Below are 17543 nucleotides of genomic sequence, written 5' to 3'. Positions count from 1 at the left end.
TATAACTAATATCTGCTGAATTTCTATGGGTTCATGTGTGTAAAATCTGAACATTTTTTTAGTGAGTTCCTAAGTTTATTTTATTCTGTTTTCTAGCTACAAAATCCCTCTAACCTTTTTTTTTGTCCAGTGAATTTTTATTATTTTTGATTTAAAGCAATATTTAATTACTATACATTTATCCAACCACCACCATGCATGGCTTTCTGCCCTGTGCAGTGGTGAGGGTTGGCGGCCCAGCCTGCCTGTGGCCACGCCCTTGGGACAACCCCTGCATGCAGCCAACTCCAACCTGTGCATGGCCTTTGGCTGTACACAGTGGAGGTTTGGCTACAAGCCCTGCGGCTAGGCCCTGTGGCCAAACCCCAAAATTTAAACCTGCCATTCTCCTCGGGGCCCGGTGCGTTTTTTAGGCCCTCCCCTGGCACATTTTATGGGGCAGGGGGGCATGTGCCCCCCTTCCTGGGCTGATTTTGGCTCCGGGACCCCATCCCTTGGGGCCGGTCACGGTATTTACAAGGGAGAGGGAACTCTGCTCTCCCCCCGGGCCGGTTTCAGCCCTGGGGACCCCATCCATACTGCAAATAAGTGGAAAGGGGTACACAGTCCCCCCTCCTTGGACCTGTATCCACCACGGGACCCTATCCTCCAGGCTCCAGCTAATGTCCAAAGGGGGAGGAGGTTCCAGACAAAAAAGACCTGGTGCCCACCTAGAGTACCCAGCACACTATGGCTAGGCCTCCAGCGGGAGCCGGCATTGCTCCTGCCGGCAGGGAGCAGCAAAAAATGCTGCTCCCTGTGGGTGGGTGCAATCTTTTCATGTGGGTCCCTGCCCGCTTCAGTGCGGGCAAGGAAAGAAATGAAGAGTACCCTCCCAGCAGGTGAGAGCATTTTTGATGCTGGGAGTGGTCTTGGTTTTTGCTCCTGCTTGGTGAGATTTTTTAATTGATCCCGCTTAGCAACATATAAAACAGGTTTCCCTGCCCACTCCACTGCAATCAGGAAAAACACTATTTCCCGGGGTAGGGAACCCAGGACATAGCATATGAGTCAGCTCTGAGATGGGTCCCCAGGGCCATTATTGGCCTAGGGAGGGGCAGATGCACAGCCAACCTCCTCTATTTAGTTGCGGCCGGGCCCGGGGAGATGGGGTCCCTAAGGCCAAAATTGTGCCGGGGAGACGGTCCATGGGACCCTCCTACCCATTAAGTTATTGGCTGGGCCCCAGGGGTTAGTGCCCCCAGGCCGTAATTGGCCCATGCAGGGGCACTCCATGTCCATCTCCCATGTTGCCTGCATATGGGGTGTTGGTCACAGGGCCTGTTTTCAGGCCAGGCCCTGTGGCCAATCCCCAGCTGAGCATGACTGAAGGCCTTGCAAGGTGCATAGGTGGGTGCCTACAGGGGTTGGGTGCAGGACCTGTCTGCAGGCCAGGCCCGGCAGCTGATACACCACATACTTGGCCGAAGGCCATGTTTGGAGTGGGGTTGGGTGCCAGTGGGATGTTGACCTGTGGGGTGTTGGCCGCAGGCCAGGTACTGTGGCCAAACTCCACCATGCACGGCCAGCCAGGCCCTGTGGCCAACATCCACCACGTCAGCTGTGTGCAGCGGGGTTTGGATTAACATAAGGTAATTACATTTTAATTAATGTTGAAAAAGAACCTAGAAATTCTCTCAAACAAGGAAATAGTATTAAAAAAACCTTAGACATTCACTAAAACACCAAAGGTTATAGGGAAGTTATAGTTCGGTTCAGATTTTACATGCACTGAACCATAGAAATTCAACAGTTCTAGTTGGACTTATCTAAAAAAAACTATAACTTGTGCCCTAAAGTAACTATAACTCAGGCCCGCCACAGGCCCTGCTACTTACCCCACATATTACATCAGTATTGACATCTTCTATGACATCCTTCATAACATAACTACAACATTTGAATCAATATTATTGATAAGAAAAATGTGCATGGCTACAATAGGTTGATGATTAATGATCAATTAATAAATAATTGTTATTCAATTATTAATTAACTTCCTACCTGTACCACTACACACCTAGCAGGCCACACCTAAAATATAACTATATAAATGTATTCCATAATTTATATATTTATAATTCAAATAATTATTTTACAAATAATAATTAATAGTTAATTAATACTTAGTTAACTTTCCACTCTATATCTTACAGATCTAGCATCCCACAACTAAATGATAAGTAAAACATTCAGTATTCAATATTTTACATAATTAAAAATAAATTAAATAATTAATTGCCAATTCATATTATATTGTTAGTTGATTGTTACTTAGTTACCTTACCACCCAGACCTCTTCAATCCTAACAGACCACAAATGAAATATTAGTAAAATAAATAAGTATTTAGTAAATGTCATAGTTAAAAATCAACTCAATAATTAATTGATGATTATCCATTACTTTTTTTTATTAATTATTACTTAATTAACTTTCCAACCTAAACCCCAAAAAACCTAGCAGCCAGCAAATACCGTATAATGGAAATAAATATTACATATTTTCCCCAATACAGATCAATCATATAATTAAATAAAATGTATTTAATCATTCATAATTATTTTTACCTAATACACTTCCCTCCATAGTCCCCCAACAACCCACTGCAACACTATAAATCACTATAAAAAAAAAAAAAACATTTCAAAACACTTAAAAATACAAGCTATTTTAAAAAATGAATAACATATATATAAACCATAGTAACATAAAAATAATATATCAACTAAACCATATTCAAATCATTTCAGCCATTATATTATTGAAAATTATATTAAAAACATTAATAATATTTAAAACAGTATCACTTACCTCGAAAAACTCTATTTGTGCACCTGGATATTTGTGTGCCACAATCTTTAATTTCCAATATTTCTCTCTCCTGATATTTTAAAATCAATATCTCGCCCAAACACCGTCCAAAAACTGAACCCACATGCCATAAAAACTCTCGCTAAAATATAAAAGAATTGCTTTATAAAGTTCATAAATATGGCGTAGAACCCATTTAACAAAGTTAAAAGACCAGTCTAAAGTAAATTGCTCCCATCCTTTTTTTAAAGTCATTAGCATTTTTGAACTTCATAATTCAACTCACACTCTCCCTCCTCATCTGTGGAGACATTATTCCTCTTGGATAGTGTACAGATAACTATGCTCCGCTTTAAGACCCCGTCCATCAATCTGAGTAGCTGTCATCTGCGCCCTGTTGACAGCGTGAAGATGCTTGCTTTGATCATTCCTAATATTTTGAGAGAATTGCACTATGAAAAGAATGATATGATAGGGATGTGAGTGCCAGATGACACAACAAATGCTAGACTTTACATGTATGCTATTTTGCTAGCACTTAATAGATTTCACATGGGCATTATACTATTGAGCATTACCTTTCAGGAATGGCAAATAAATACCCACCAAAATAAGGTGAATTGATGATACTGAAGAATATGAAGCCCCTAGTTTTTCATTGTAGTGATGTATTATTGTCTAACAGCTTTCTTTGTTTTTGCCTCCAAAGACGGAACAGATGCTTGGCCTTTTGATGAAGTTCGAGCGCATTGGCAAAGACCATCTTGATTTCACAGACAAATACATGATAATCTTGCAAAGATACGGTCGGGATTTGGAAATGGTCCGAAAACTATACCAGAAGCAAAAAGACAACCCTCCTACACCCCGCAATGTCCCTCCTGTAAGAAGCAATAACTTGCTAAAAGAGTATATTTTATCATTAATAGAAAACAAGTATTATCTGGCAATATTTAAAATATTGATAGAAATACATTCACATTTGAGAGGTTATTGTAGATTTAACTACTACATTCAAGCTTGTTTTTTGTGATTTGTTTTAATGTTTTCCATTGAGTGATATTTAGAAAATCCTATTCTCCCAACTCTTTATTGGATTTCTCAAACATATTCTCGCAGTGCTTCAATTATTTGATGTTCTAATGTTGTCATGACTTATGACCTGTGCTAAATGAATATTTGCTGATATTTGTTTTTTAACGTGATACATTAGCTGAGTAAATAGCTATCAGCAGCTCATTTATAATGATTATTCATAGCTAGTGTTGTGTATTGAAACAGATTGCCTCTCCTAACTTTGAATCTGGTACTTTTCATCCAAAGAATTGCCTTGTTAACTATTTTCTCTCAGATGCTGGAATGAATGTGCTATTAATGAAGATACATGATGCACAATTTCTGTATTGTAAAAGTAGGTGAATGCATTTGCATGATTGTATTTTCGAACGATAATCATGATTCCCCCTTAAGAATCTTGGGGCATATTATCAAGACAGGAGATAAAATTATCGCCGCTTTATCGGCAGAAAACTGCCGATAAAGTGGTTATAATGGGCTTCATAATATGCTCTATGGAATTCCAATCGAAGCCCACGTTAGATGTGAAGACTTCGATTGGAATTCCATAGAGCATATTATCAAGCCCATTATCGCCGCTTTATCGTCAGTTTTCTGCAGTTAAAGCGGCCATAATTGTATCTCCTGTCTTGATAATATGCCCCCTTCTTCCTTACACTATTTGCCTAAATGAATGGGTAAAACATCAAGTTAGGAAAGCATAGTTCCTCCCTAAAAGATTTAATAATAGTTTTATAATACAGCAAGGGGAAATGTTTATCACGTTCTTCTGTTAGGTGGAAAGGTCCACAGGGCATGAACAGTGATTGTCTTGTAGTTTGTCACCTAGTTGTCTGTTGTACCAATTCCCTCATGTTCCATTACTTTCAACTTTCAAACTGCAAATCATCCAAAACTGTGCAGCCAGAACCCTCCTCCAAATTCCCGCCATCTTCCCGTCAAAACCAGACTCAAGGATCTTCACTGGCTCCCAATCAGGGAAAGGATTCAGTTCAAAGCAATGTGCATTGCGCACCGATCCTTCTGGGGGACAGGCGCCATCATCAACCAACCTCTGATGACCGCCTACCACCCAACTAGACAGCTTAGATCGGGGTCTTCCTTCCTGGCCATAATACCTAGGGTAAAGAGAGCCAGATGTGGAGGCCGCTCCTTCTCCCACAACGCGGCCGGGCTTTGGAACTCCCTCCCCCTCCAACTCAGATCAGAACCTAAACAGCTTGCTTTTCGCAAACTTTTTAAAACTTGGCTTTTTAACAAACCTGATTAGCTCATGACTGCCGCAGATCAAGCGTGATTGTCTGCAGCGCTAGGACGCCTGACAGTAGCTACCGCGCTATATAAATGGTCTTTTCATTTCATTTCATTTCATTTCAATGGTTTATATTACTTGCCCCATTTTCCCACGCTCCCTTTGTTCCTTCTCCTGGTACTCATTTGTGTGACTCCTCTTTGGTTACACTCAGCCCTCTCTTCTCTGTCATCTTCGGTAAGGCTTTGTTGTTAGGTGCTTTGCCTAATAGCTTTACAAATACACGTGTTATGTTATGCTCCTTTGTCACAACCCTTCAATTTGCTCTTTCCCTGAATCTTTGGCCGGCCAGGTGAGAGACATATTGCTTATGAACAGCACAGGATTTTCAATTAGAAGGCTCATTGTTTAATAGAAAGTAAGGTGGGGCATGAGGAAGCAGCTGAAAAAATAAATTAAGTATTGAGGACACCAAACCTGGCTTACATTAGAAAAATACTTTCATGTTTTGTTTTTAGGCCGAAAACTACATTGTTCTGCCTCATTTACATAAAAAGTCTAATAACGAAATTTAGCATTTGTAGTAAAGTTGATCACCAGCAAGCAACATGTAAATATCTTTCTGTTCCATAAAGTGTCCTAAGAACATGGAAAATAATTTTATTCTCATAACATTTTCTAGCAAAATTCCCTAGCAATGCATGTGCAATCGTATTAAGGATTTGCAGGTGTTTTTCTGACCATGTTTATGTTGTTTGATGGAAGCATAAATAAGCTGCAGAAGTGTCCTAAATTATGGGAGATGACTAACTGGTAAAAGGAAATTTAATCTTATTTTACCAGTTTAATGAATAAAAAGCAGGTATTGCTTGGAAGAGAAATATTCATTGATGGCTGGTGCAGGTATGAGCGGTATGGAGGGGCAAGGGGGAGGAGGAGAGTCAACAAACGGCAACATGGGCAAATACATTTTTTAATAGAAAAATTTCTACCTTGCACTCGCCGCATCGCCGACTCTGTAATGCAGCGAGCGCAAGGCAGCGTGGTTTTCTTTCTTTTTTTTAAATCGTATTTTCTCTCGTCATCATCTGTCGACCCCACCCCGCCGCTCTTACCTGCACTGGCCATCACTGGAAATATTATTGAGATTCAAGCCCTTATTTCAGCAGTTTTACTTGCTCTTGTTAAGACAGTCCACTGACTGATCAAAAACATGATTGCCACGGTTTGTAGAAAATTACTAGTGCTTTTGGGACAGATTTACTAACATTTTGCATCATGGTTGCACCACTTTTGTGGCACATCCATGATGCAAAATGCTAGTTGATATTTACAAAGCCACACAAGGGGCAATTTGTGCTGCCTTATGTGGCTTGTAAAAATATTTTAATTCAGTACAGTTACTTGCACTGCATTGCGTTACATTTCATTCTGGGAGGTATTCAATGGGTATAATATGGGTGTTCCCATGCATCCACCCATGGATTTCACACAGTCCCAGATTTACAAAGGTTTGCCTTTGCCCTCCCCAAGTTCCTATATCTCTTTAAAAATAGTCCTATCCCTCTTACAAATCGGTTTTCGAGACACTTCGCACGCATCTCATTCATTTGACGTGGGGAGGCAGGAGACCTAGGGTCTGTTGGGAGGTGAAGACGGTCCCTTATGACAGGGGAGGATTTGGGGTCCCCAACCTACATTTATACTACTTAGTGGCGCACTGCAGCTATGCGCAATCCTTGTTTCACCATGATGCTAGAATCCCATATTTGCGTCCAGAGGCGGATCTGGTCTTACCCGATGCACTCAACACAATACTTCCCATGGGCTTCCCACGAGATCCCACTGACATCCAAACCATCTCCACCACTAGCTGGACCTGGCAGAAGCTGCTTAGGATCACGGGCTCCCCTGTGTTGTACTCTCCTGGTTTACCGATCCCCAACCATCGATGGATCCCCTTCACAGGCGAAGCGATTGTGAAATGAATTCGTTCCAACTTCGACATTGACACGTCAAGTTGGCTCAAGCTGGATTATTCATTTCCCCTGGGAACACACGCAGGTGGCATGATCTGCTAGCAAGTGGCAGAGGAGGCCATGTGATGCTGACTGCATGGTTTATTTTGTGCTGTACATGTACTCGATTGTTAATCTAGATGTAGCGGGTGAAATTTATTTTTCGGACTACAGCTGTATCGATACTGATATGTATAACTGTACAAGATTTGGCAGATATGATGTTATATCACGAAAACTGGTCAAGTTTAAAAAAATTAATAAATTCGCTACGCCTCTCAGACTATGGGGAACTAGGAGAAAAATCTTTTTTTTCACCTCGCTATTTCCTCTTTCTATGTATGCTGCAATCTGCAGCATACATAGAAAGAGGATAATGCCTCGAGAGATTGTTTTTGTGCAGGAAGGAATCCTTTTCTGCACAGAACTACTCTCCTTGTAACACAGGCTCCCTTGAACCATGGTGGAAGGGCGCCTGTGTTAGCGCTAGGCTGCCTGAAGGGCGCCAGTGCTATGAGAGAGCAGAAGTGTGCCATACCTTATTAGATATGGCACATGTCTACTCTCTCTGTTTCTCACAATGCAGCACAGGAAGTTGCCTGCTACACTGCATTGCGTGAAAGGCTCGTAAATCTGGTCCCAAGTCTTTTAGCAAGACCAGCAGCAAAGAATTCAGGATTTCATCCCAAACAAAGCCAGGGTGTTGCTGTGGCTGAGATGAACCTATTTTGCTCTGTGCCGTAGCTTGCTTGGAATATTATGAATGGTTTAAGTCCTAACATCAGGTTGAATAAGAATTCAACTCGACCACGTTGGGACTTTCATAATTTCTTTTTGTCAATATTCTCAAGTTTGCCATGGCCCAAATCATGATGCAGTCTCCATTCCCCACCTTGCTCTTGTTAAACAAGACTGCATGTGAACCTTATATCCTACCAACAACTTGACTCAGGAATCCTCCAACATGTCTCCAAGGCAACAAAGTTTCCTTTCAAAGGTACAACTCATCAATCAAAGCTGTTGCCAATGACCACACACCTCTCTGCAATAGAAACCTAAACAATGGCAGAGCCCGCAAGCAAGGCTACTGGAATTATGTGATTGTGCAGCCACGGCAATTTTGATATAATTGTAGATTTGACGCATTTGACACATAATCCATCATCTGACGCATATTCTGCAGATTTAAACGAAAAAAAATGTGTTCTAGCTCAAACGGTTCAAAGGTTACGAAAAATGCAGTGACACATTTTACCACGCAGTGTAAGGCCCTTTGCAAAGCTGGACTAGTCACCTTTCTGTTGTTTATTGCTATATTTGGGTATTAAACTGGTACACTGCTAATGAGGTGCAATGAATGCACTAATTGTGTATCAAGTTTAAAAATGATGAAATAATGAAGTAATTCTACGCCAAAATATGCTGCATTATGCCGCATAAATTGCCTCTTCTTGCTACATAATTTACTTTGCCCTGCTGCATAATTTGGCCCTCTCCTGCTGCATAATTCCAGTGGCCTTGCCCTCAAGGCTCTCATTACGAGTGGCCCATTTTTACCGTTGGGGCTTTTAACCGGAGTTACCTATTGGAATTGTCGGTTCAACAGAAACATCACTGTTTAGTGGTATTCCATTTGCAGTCTTCATGTGGGGTATCATAGGAAAACGCTTGATAACTTTGGTTTAGCGTCTCTAAAAACAGTCCAAAGAAACTGTTTGAGGTCTTCAAGTGTCACACTAATAATGTCTCTCCGCCCAGAATAATCCAGTTACCGCGGGTTTCTGATAAAAATAATAGAACCTGATATCTCTAATAAAATCAGCTTTATCAGAGCAAAAGATTATAATCCTGCTTCCCAAGATCATTTATTTAAAACAAATAAATAAATGTACATTTCAATCTTGCATCATGCCAGCCTCTCTTTGAAGCTTATTCTTGTTAATGCCGTGACTCAAAATTGCACCCTTTAATCTCTGGTCACACATAATCTGCCTTTTTCTTTTCTTAGGAAATCAAGAAATGTGGTGCCGCACAACAAACCTGCCACAGTTGTAAATTGATATTCTGCCTTTAAAGCAGCTGTATATAAATAATAACAGCCATCTATATCTAGGCAGTTGAAACGTATATGAATTAGTTTGTCATTCAGATTAAGGTTTCTTCTTTGCATATTCATCGCATTTCTGTTAATTTACCTATTTTGTCACAATTTTAGATTACAGGCAAGATAATGTGGGCTCGACAGCTGTTCCGAAAAATAGACATCCCAATGAAGTTCCTAAAAATGAAACCTGACGTATTAAAGGTGAGGAGCGTATTTAAATTCTTGAAATGCATGTTTTAGTAACATTGTTGGCTTCAAAAAAATCTTGAAAAGTGACAGTTGTGCAATCACGCTTTTCTGCTTGATTTGCTAAATATATGCGCATTTTTCTATTGATTGAATGTGAGAATACTTTTATGCAGTGGTGGCTCCTCCACTATGGCGAGAAGCATCGCCCGCCAAAAACTGCATGAAAGGAATTATAAAATGACACGTGTTTTATTTTTCCTTTCCTGCTGAGTCTTGGTGGCAGGGCCTGGTAGTGACAGGCACTGAGGGGAGTGGTAGTGCACTCCTTCACTGTGCATGATGGTGTGGCCAGCCCTCTCAGGCAGGCCAAACTGTCATGCGCAGTGAAAGCTCCCTCCAACCCAGCAACTCAGCTGGGTTGGACAGAGCAGTATCAGACTCAGTCTGTCCAGGGGCGCAAATCGAGGATGCACAGGCCAATCCTAAAGCTGCTCTCATGCATAAGAGCAGCTGAAGGATTGGCCGCAGGGCATTCTGGGAACCTGAGCCTTCCTGAAGAGGAGCAGAGGAGCTTGATGGGACGGCTGCAGGTGCGGTTTTTACCTTTTTTTTATTCCCCCCCTTCGATCCCCTTTACCCGCCCGTTGCTGCTCCAGCATATCGGGCACTCCTGCTTCTATGCATCGAGTGGCTGTGGGATCACTTTATCTGCTACTGTACTAATGACTGTGTCATGTAAAACAACCCCCTTATGAAAATGCCAATCAGGGAAGTTTTTTGGCATGGGCGAGCTGGGTGCAGGCCCAGGGCGCAAATATTCTGAGGAGCGCACAGAGCTGTGTGCAGTAAGGTTATACCAACTGCAGCAGCCGTGCCATCTTGCTCCAGCTTGTCTCAGTTCCTGTCTGATCGTTTCTGTCTGATTTTCCAGTTTAAAGTGGTTTTAAGTCTTCATTATCATACAAACGGTGGTGTTTTTAACACCCATTAGAGCCTTCCTTGCCCCCTCTCACCTCTGCTGACAAGCACAAACAAAACCATCATCCACATAAGGCAGCTAAGCTATGGATGTATGACGTTACAACGCATACTTTTACAACGGATACCTTTACAACGCATTTTTTACAACGCAACATCCATTACAACGCATTCCATTACAATTCATACTACCTTTACAACGCATTCCATTACAACGCATACTACCTTTACAACGCATACCATTACAACACATAACATTACATTGCATGTATGGTAAGTATTGGATAGTGTAGGGGTAAAAATTACTATTCTAACTCCAGGGCTGTGCAACAGTAGGGTAAGTGTTGGATAGTGTAGGGGTAAAAATTACTATTCTAACTCCAGGGGGTGCAACAGTAGGGTAAGTGTTGGCTAGTGTAGGGGTACTATGCGTTGTAATGTTATGCGTTGTAATGGTATGCGTTGGAATGACATGCGTTGTAGTGGTATGCGTTGTAGTGTCATGCGTTGTAATGGCATGCGATGTAATGGATGTTGCGTTGTAAAAGTTTTGTTGTAATGGTAGTACGTTGTAAAAGTTGCGTTGTAAAGGTTGTTTCCCCTAAGCTATGGGTGATTTAGGTGCTCTGGGGAGGTCCGGGGAGCCTGTGTTCAGGGGCGAGTCCCTGCTCAGCAAGGTACTGACCAGTGAACATAAAAGGGACCACCTGCTGCCTCATTTCACTCACTACTTTCCGCAAGGGCGCTAAAGTTCTCTCTGCTCAGCGGGCTATCTTAGCAAAGGCCGGCTCTGATGCCAATATGGATGAAACAGTATAAATGTCAGAGTTCGTTTCTCTAAAGCACACACTGCTGACTATTTATTTGACATGTTGCTAAAATGGATGAATTAATTTTTTAAAAACGTGTTATTCCAGAGTGTAGAAATGAAAAAGGTGATTCGAATCTACAACAAGATGGCGTCAGTTCTTATGGAATTTGAACTCCTGTACCACAGAGGATGGTGCAAATGCTCCGACCTTGCAAAGAATGGGCTGAACGCCTCTGTGCTGGTTAGGCATCCTGAAACGAAGGTAACTATGCTGTTACTTTAACAAACACACCTTTTATGAAAATATTGGAGTGATAGTGTTGTTAGAACTTATGCACACTAGAGGGCACCAGACACCATCCTGCAGTACACAAGTGTGGAAAAACAAAAAACAGGAAAAAAACGTCGGAAATAGAAACGATAGATTTCAGAAACGATAGTTATATTTAGGGTTGACCATGTGTTATAATACTAAATTTACCCTAGAGGGCACCAGACACCCTTTAGTAACGTACAACAACTTAAAAGCAAAATTGACAGATTTCATATTGGTACAAAAAAATCTGCAGCAAGCATTTTTTAATATGCTGTATTAGACATGAAGCAGTGCTATGTCAAGTAATCAGGGAGCGTAACATACACTCACGGAGGCATACTGTCTTCGAGGAATGTTCGATATAAGACACGCGACGTTTGAACAGTCTCTAGTCGTTTCATTTGGCTTCACCCCCATGTGCCTGTGCAGCGCTGTGCTTTGTGACTTTCAATTGCAGGCGGGCTTGGTACAAGACTAGAGTGTCCACCTTTCCCAGAGAAAAATATCGTAAAATGGGGGCAGGCCTCCATTGAACAACATTCTAAAGCAGAACCCGCAAACTTTTTGCGCTATAACTGTTTGGGTTCAATTAATAAAAGTACTCCTACGTTTCAACAGGGATGGACTTTATAAGTCTAAAGCAGCCCAGGCAAACATTCTGAAACCAGCCCTGTTTCATTTCTTTTCTGCCCCTCCCCCCCGTCTACCCATTCTCATCCATCTCTCTCTGTCTCTCTCCCACCCTCTCTCTCACTCTCGCCCTCTCTCTCGTTCTCGCTCTCTCTCTCTCGCTCTCGCTCTCTCTCTGTCTCTCGTATCCCCACCCTCTGAACCTGCTGTAATTAAACCTTGGGATTTAGAATGTGACAGGACCCCTAACCTTCAGTGGAAATGTCCAATGGAATAAACAGCCTTTCTTTCCATTCTGCATTTGAGTTACAGTTACCACGTTTTGTTTCCAGAAATATTCACAGCTGCGACAGCGCAGATTTCCAGGCATACTATTGGAAATGTCACATTACCCTTCAAATCCTGGAAGCAAAGTTACTCTAGCTCTACAGACATTTCGTAGTGAAACTAAATGTTCCTACTTTTCGTAACCATGTGAAACTTCATATGTAAATATGCAATTTAGTGTTGATGACCTTTCTGTGTTTGATTTGTGTTTAGCAACTGTTTGTGAATTTGGATCCCGTGGTGCTGGAGGTACTTTATGAAACAAAATATTTGCATAAATTGGGTTTTGATATGCCAGATGTCGTCCTGAGCATGTGTGCCAAAGAGAAGCAGATTCGAAATCACCAAGTCAAGTCAGTACATCTCCTTCAAACTTTCTTTACCCCTCTATTTTTCAAATTGTTTACAAACGCTCTTGGGTGTGATTTGTTTACAATGTGATTAGAATTATAAACATATTTTCACAATCTGCAGAAGATATATCCTTCTTGCATATCTCGGTAAAGTGTCAAAGTTGCATGTGTAATGTATGATGACTTAGTAGTACATCAGGGCTGCGGGGAGCATTATCGATATAATTATTAATAATGCTGCACGCACAGGGCTTTATTTCTTAAGTCATTTATGCTTGTAAATTTGACTTACGTATGCAAAGGCTAGCTTTAGAATCACAAGGTAATTACAATAGATGATTCATTACAAAAAACTATTTTACTCCCATGTAATAGTAACCCCAAAACGGGAAAATATTATGCTAGCGTAAATCCCAGTCAAGGGAGGGTTGAGGGGGCATTTCAAGGCGTGATTTTCCTTCAAAGTTTGTCAACACTCACAATCACATGAATAATATTCACAAACTCCCCTCTGACCGCTCCCTGCCCTGGATAAAATGAAGCACTGGGGAAATACCAGTGCCAAAGAGAAACAAGCATTGTTAAATCATCGGCTTCGCCACTGTAATGACTAAGAGCTGTTTTCATCAATCATCATCCGGTAGAAGAAAAGAGCTCCCTGACAGAGAACACAGGAGTGGAGAGGGTGTGGTGCTGTGGCCAGAGCTTCTGACTTAAGAGCTGGGGATCACGGTTCGAGTCTCGACAGCGCTGCTCAACATCCTGGGATTCTATGCAAATCACTTAATCTCTCCGAGTGATACATTCTTATATAAATATGCCCCAAGAGTAAAAGGAAAACTTGATGAAAATATAGTTCCACCAAAGTGGATGTTAAAAAGTATTGCGGCGGCTGGAAACTGATAGAAAAAGCAGATGAGGATCAAGCATGGGTAAATGCAGGAAAATATGCTGCAGCAAATAGAAATGAAGGAAAGTTAAGTGGCACGCTTAGGAACCTATGAGAAGCCAGGAAAGAGAGGAGGCGGGATGTAAGTCCCATTTAAGTTTATATTAAAAACAATAGATTTCTCAAACATAGCTCAAGTGCTGTGCAGGTGAAACGTAAAAAGAGGAATTCACAAAACATTTCCAGGATCATACCTGAAAAGCTGACTGTTGCAGGGTTTCAAGTGTAAATTTGCAATAATTTGTGCATTTCACAAATGAGTACATATGATAGAGACTACTAGCCACAGATTCCTTCATGTAGAATTATCCCCAGGCATGACACTGGATCCGGAAAACTTTTGCCACAGCATCCCTGCGCCCCGGGGGTGGGGCGACACCACGCGACTCCACTCAGGCGTCGTTTGCATACGTGACGTCAGCGACATCAGCAACCCCGCCGCGCCTACATCAGTTTTTTACTTTTCCGCGTGCAACACGGATCAGGTCCTTGCTACGAGCCTGTTTGGGCCCTCTTTTTTCCTTCCATTGTCACTTCTTTTCATGGAACAGTGTGCGAATGCCTTCGGGCTTCAAGACTTGCTCTTCGTGTGGGCGTTGTATGTCGGCGACTGACCCTCACCTCATTTGTATGTGGTGTGTGGGGGAGGATCACGGCACCACTGATGAAGCCAACAGTTGAAGTCGAGGCAGGAGCGCCGGGTGAAACTTCTCCCGGCGCGTCTCTCCAGGTCGACGTTCTCTCCCTTCTCCGATGTCACGTGAGCGTCGCTCCCCGGTGGGTAAGTGTCGCAGTTTGTCCCCGGGTGCTGGGTTCCGGCCTGCCGGGGGCATTTGGTCTCTCCATGGGTGATGCAGCCCCGCGTGTCGTCCTATCCACTGTTTCCCGGTGCTGAGGCGTCGAGAGTCCAGATGGAGACATAAGAGGCGGTTTTGCTGGCCTCGTTGGCGTCTCCTCCTTCTCCTTCCCCCCTTGGGGCGTCGGCAGATCCCTTGCCTTGCGCGAGGCCCCGGAGCCGACTGGTTCGGATCCAGGCTTGGAGGATGTGGTGCTGTTGGGGTGCGACTTCCAGGTCTTGCCCATCCCGCTTGGCTTCGGGGATGGCCATCTTAGTTTCCATCCGTCACCCACGGAGGGGCTGCTTTCTCCACCGCGGGGCCTTATGGAGGCGGGTGCGGCCTTTGCTCACACGGTGTCCACGCCGTGGGCACTCTGCGCATGGGTGACACGGTTGCTCACTTTCCGGCGGACCATCTCTTGGAGGTTCTCCACCAGGGCTCTGGTGGGAGGGAGATCTTACTTCCCTTTGAGGGTTCGCTCCTTTCTTCCCTGACGGGAGCTTGGAGGCGTCCCGCCTCAGGGAATCCGGTGCCTCACCACCTTCTGCACCGGCATCTTCCGGCGCCGCGTGACCCGGCGTGCCTTTCCCTCCACCCCTCTGCTGCCAGTCCGCTTTTGCGGACCGCCTTTCCCTCCCTGCCGCAACTGTTGACTTGGCCATCTCGGAATGCCCGCTGGCTGGGTTCTTGGGGACGCAACATGTTTGCCTTGACCAGCGCTGCCCTGCTGGCCCTTAACACCTTGTGTGTTTTGGCTAGTGCCTCCTCTTGTTTGTGGGACTCGGCTGAGTCTATGGGTTCCGCAGACTCCCAAGAGACGGTCCAGGTGGACATACGGCATCATGCTGTGGCTGGCCGGGAGCTAGCGGCATTTATTCTCCGCTCTGCTCTAGACATCTCAGAGGTGCTGGGCCGGGCCATGGCTTCCTCAGTCGCCCTCCATCACCATGCTTGGCTTCGGGATGGCGTGTTCCCTTAAAATTAATTTGGGAGCGGCTCATTGATCTTCCGTTTGATGGCAGCCTGTTGTTCCATGCCCCGGCTGACTCCACCATCCAAAGGTTCCTGGCAGGGCTCCGTCCTCCTCCTCCTCCTCCACCTTATCCTCCTCCTTCCCCTCCTCAGTGGCTGCTGAGTTGGGCTGGTTCTGGGCCTTCTTAGGCCACTTGTTCTGACTGTGGAGTGTGCTTTCTGACCATTGAGTCCTCCTTGGGATTTTGACATTGTTGGCTGCTGGACGGCCTTTTGTTGCCTGTGTGTGCGTGTTTTGCTGGAGTTGTTGCGCAGACTCTGCCCTGAGATTAGGCCTTCTGCTTTGCTTGGGCTGCATGTCAAGCCTTCTGCAGGGTGTTTTTCCTGTTGACCCTTTTGTTTTTTCCTCTGATGCGGAAGTTCTTCCAAAAAGGGTTCCCATATCTTGGAACTTAACATACCCTATGTGGGGTAGTGGTAGCTGTTATATAGCTTGCGCTCTGTAGGGAGTTCTGGTCGCCTTCGGGTGCTGGTTGTCCATGACATTTCTGTATGTTGCTTTTGCTTCTTGAGGTCGTGTGCACGGCCCCTCTTACAGTTGGGGCCAGGCATTTTCTCACCTTCCTGCCCCTGTCCTGAAGGCTAGGGTGATTCTGAGTGCTCCCTTGTCAGGCGTAGACTGCCTGGTCTTTCTGTGGCCCTGGGCTGTTCTTCTTGCTTTTGACAGCTTATGACTGTTGGCGCTGTTCTAGCTGGCCTGTTGCCTTCCATCTAGAGGGAGCTCGCCTTCGTTCCCTCTTTTCCTTGGGCTCTCTGGGCTTCTTCTTCTGCTTCTTCCTCCTCTTCATGTCTTGGCATTGGATGGAAGCTCTGTTGCCTTGAAAGGGAGTGCGGTGCTTTGGCCCCTCTAGCCTTACCCTTGGTTCTTCTGCTGTGAGGGTACGGGCCTCTTCAGTCTCTTTTTCCTCATACACCCTCTGGGGTCGGTGGTGTTCTCCTTGTAGTGGTTCCTCTTGCCTGGCGGGGATGATGTTTCTCTTCCAGCCCGCAGATCTGGTCCCCTGTGGGACCTTCTGTTCCGTCCAGGCTGGTGGGGTCCTTTTGCATACCCTCCTTCCCCATGGGTATTGCTAGGGTATCTATTCTACGTGAAGGAATCTGCGGCTAGTAGTCTCTATCAGATCTACGAGTTACTTACCTTCTGTAACGATGTTTTCTGGTAGAGACGATTCTAGCCACAGATTCCTTCACGGCCTGCCCTTCCTCCCAGTTCTGCGAGGACCCTTGGGTTGGTCTTCGGTACTCTCCTCTTGGTGGGGTGCTGTGTCTCCTGTGAGTACCTTTTTGGCTCCTGACGGGTGGCTCCGTCTGGTTGCGGTTCATTCCTCCTCTTGGTTCCTTGGATGTTGGGGTTACGGTGCTTCCGTGCCCCGCTGCACTGGTTACTCCAGGTTTGGGGGGGTTCCCTTCAATCTCTGTCCTTCCCTCCCTTCCCTTCCTGTTGATGCTGAGGGTCCTGGTCCCTCTGCATACCTCCGAATAGGGGTCATCTGGCCAGGCCTTTCCCTTATTCCTTGGGGGGTGGTTGCCCTCTATGCTGAGGTGGCTTGGAGGTTTGTGTTTCTGTCTGTCTTGGGACTGGCTCCCCTTCCTTATTTCTGGATGGGGGTGGGGGGCCTGTTACGTGTATCATGGCTTTACGCATGTTCCTTGTTTCAGGGGGAAGGCTGTCTATGTCCTGGCAGAGTAGCTGCTCAGGGCTCTGCTCTGTTCTTTCTTCTGCCCCTGCCTTTGGACACTGCAGTGTTGCACTGTTCTTTCTGGTGTCGTTTGTCTCTCCTTTTTCCTACTCTTTCGCACACTGTTCCCATGCTCC

The 17543-nt window shown here is 44.4% G+C and overlaps 1 protein-coding gene across 1 annotated transcript in view; it reads left to right on the top strand.

Annotated features, from left to right (window-relative positions):
* Positions 1-17543, top strand: part of LOC144828114 (dynein axonemal heavy chain 5-like) — a 1079012-nt gene that overhangs the window by 78393 nt on the left and 983076 nt on the right. Inside the window, exons 16-19 of the mRNA XM_078686235.1 lie at positions 3562-3735; positions 9415-9504; positions 11388-11543; positions 12768-12907. Coding sequence (XP_078542361.1) covers positions 3562-3735; positions 9415-9504; positions 11388-11543; positions 12768-12907 — 560 coding nt within the window. The remainder of the gene's footprint in view (positions 1-3561; positions 3736-9414; positions 9505-11387; positions 11544-12767; positions 12908-17543) is intronic.

This window comes from Lissotriton helveticus, chromosome 4_1 (genome assembly GCF_964261635.1).
Source record: "Lissotriton helveticus chromosome 4_1, aLisHel1.1, whole genome shotgun sequence".
In the NCBI taxonomy this organism is placed as follows: Eukaryota; Metazoa; Chordata; class Amphibia; order Caudata; family Salamandridae; genus Lissotriton; species Lissotriton helveticus.
This window is presented reverse-complemented; position numbering and strand designations above follow the sequence as displayed.